The following is a 2,500-nucleotide window of genomic DNA, read 5'->3' on the forward strand; positions in this document are numbered from 1 at the left end:
ACTTGGAATCGAACGCTGGCCCTTCCTAATGAAAGGCCAGCGTTCGATCCCAAGTATGAGGTAGAAATTTATTTCTATTTGAACACGATGTTGTGTTGATATTTATCCATATGTATATATATATATATATACAGTGTATATATATATATATATATATATAAATATAAATATATATATATATATATATATATATATATACACATATGTATATATATGTGTGTATATATATATATATATATATATATATATATATATATATATATATATATATATATATAAATATATATATATATATATATATATATATATGTATATATATATATATATATATATATATATATATATATATATATATATATATATATATATATATATATATATATATATATATATATATATATATATATATATATATATATATATATATATATACTGTATATATATATATCCATCAATAGTATTTTTTCTAACTTGAAATGAGGTAGACGCCAAAAGACTTCAGTAACCTATTAGAATCTAAGAAATACTTTATCGGTGATAATAACAACACCATGTTCTGTGTTTTGACTCCAGCAATTGCACATACCCGAATGAGACACGGATCTATAAATCCGCATCTTGTGTACTGAACCAGCTGACTGAGCTGATGATATTATTATTATTATTGTTATTATTATTATTATTATTATTATTATTATTATTATTATTGTTATTATTATTATTATTATTATTATTATTATTATTATTATTATTATTATTATTATTACTTGCTAAGCTACAACCCTAGTTGGAAAAGTAGGATGCTATAAGCCCAAGGGATTCAAGAGGGAAAATAGTCCAGTGAGGAAAAGAAAAAAAAGGAAAAACTACAAGAGAAGTTTGTGAATGAAAATATTAAATCTAGTTGGAAAAGTAGGATGCTATAAGCCCAAGGGCTCCAACAGGGAAAATAGCCCAGTGAGGAAAATAAAAAAGGAAAACTACGAGAGAAATTTAAGAATGATAACATTAAAGTAAATCTTTCTTATATAAACTATAAAAAATATTATTATTATTATTATTATTATTATTATTATTACTTGCTAAACTACGACCCTAGTTGGAAAAGTAGGATGATATAAGGCCAAGGACTCCAACAAGGATAATAGCCCAGTGAGGAAAAGAAAAATAAAAAAGGAAAAACTCCGAGAGAAGTTTAGGAATGAAAACATTAAACCTTGTTGGAAAAGTAGGATGCCTTGAGCCCAAGGGCTCCAAAAGGGAAAAAATAGCCCAGTGAGGAAAAGAAAAAAAGGAAAAACTATAAGAGAAGTTTGAGAATGAAAACATTAAATCAAGTTGGAAAAATAGGATGCTATAAGCCTTAGGGCTCCAAGAGGGAAAATAGCCCAGTCAGGAAAAGGAAAAAAGGAAATCTACGAGAGAAGTTTAAGAATGATAACATTAAACCTAGTTGGAAAAGTAGGATGCTAGAAGCCCAAGGGCTCCTAGAGGGAAAATAGCCCCGTGAGGAAGATAAAAAAAAGGAAAGACTACGAGAGAAGTTTAAGAATGAAAACATTAAACCTAGTTGGAAAAGTAGGATGCTATAAGCCCAGGGGCTCCAAGAGGGAAAATGGCCCAGTGAGGAAAAGAAAAAATGAATAACTACGAGAGAATTTTAAGAATAATAACATTAAAGTAAATCTTTCTTATATAAACTATAAAAACAAGATATAATATTGATACAAACACTGATACAGATACGACCTCTCGGTAAAGGGTAGAAGTGGGAATTAAGGAATTCGGGAATCAATTACCTAGGAATCCCGCGATTGCCCCAAAGGGCATGACGACCAAGGACACGAGCAAGTCCGCCACCGCCAGGGACATCAGGAAGTAGTTGGTTACGTTGTGAAGGCGCCTCTCCAAACATATCTGAGGAAGGACAGAGGAAAGGAAATACTTGGGTTAGTTTGTTGTTTAACGCGATTTTAAAGCAATATTTTGTATACTTAGATTTATCTCAATATATGTTTTTTAATGTATATATATATGTATATATATATATATATATATATATATATATATATATATATATATATATATATAGTAACTTTTCTATGTAATTTAATTGATTTAATAGTGATTTTCTTGAGTATTGCAATATAAGCAATAATGATTTTTTTTCAATCTTTTATTAAATTTCAATTCTAAAGACTTTATTAAATATCTATATATTTAAAATGATTCTACCTCATTAATCTTTTCTCCTTCCAATGATATTTCATCTTCCATTGCATATTCCGTTCTCACTGTTCACTGGAAATTCATTTGATAGGACTCCACTAACATTAACTCTGCACTTGCTTTGCTTGTGAACAGACGTAATCAAATTTACATACTCAAGAGGAATTCCAAAATAACGCAGGATTCCACAAAATTAGCCACTTCACTATCAAAGGCTATTCCATAGTCCACAAATATCATCAAAAGTGCATTTATATAATCTACACATTTG

At 28.3% G+C, this 2,500-nt stretch overlaps 1 protein-coding gene across 1 annotated transcript in view; it reads right to left on the minus strand.

The window, feature by feature from the left end:
* Window positions 1-2,500, minus strand: part of 5-HT2A (5-hydroxytryptamine receptor 2A) — a 40,596-nt gene that overhangs the window by 6,711 nt on the left and 31,385 nt on the right. The window contains exon 4 of the mRNA XM_068373728.1: window positions 1,800-1,917. Within this exon, the coding sequence (XP_068229829.1) occupies window positions 1,800-1,917 (118 nt within the window). The remainder of the gene's footprint in view (window positions 1-1,799; window positions 1,918-2,500) is intronic.

The sequence above is a fragment of the Palaemon carinicauda genome, chromosome 1 (assembly GCF_036898095.1).
Source record: "Palaemon carinicauda isolate YSFRI2023 chromosome 1, ASM3689809v2, whole genome shotgun sequence".
NCBI lineage: Eukaryota > Metazoa > Arthropoda > Malacostraca > Decapoda > Palaemonidae > Palaemon > Palaemon carinicauda.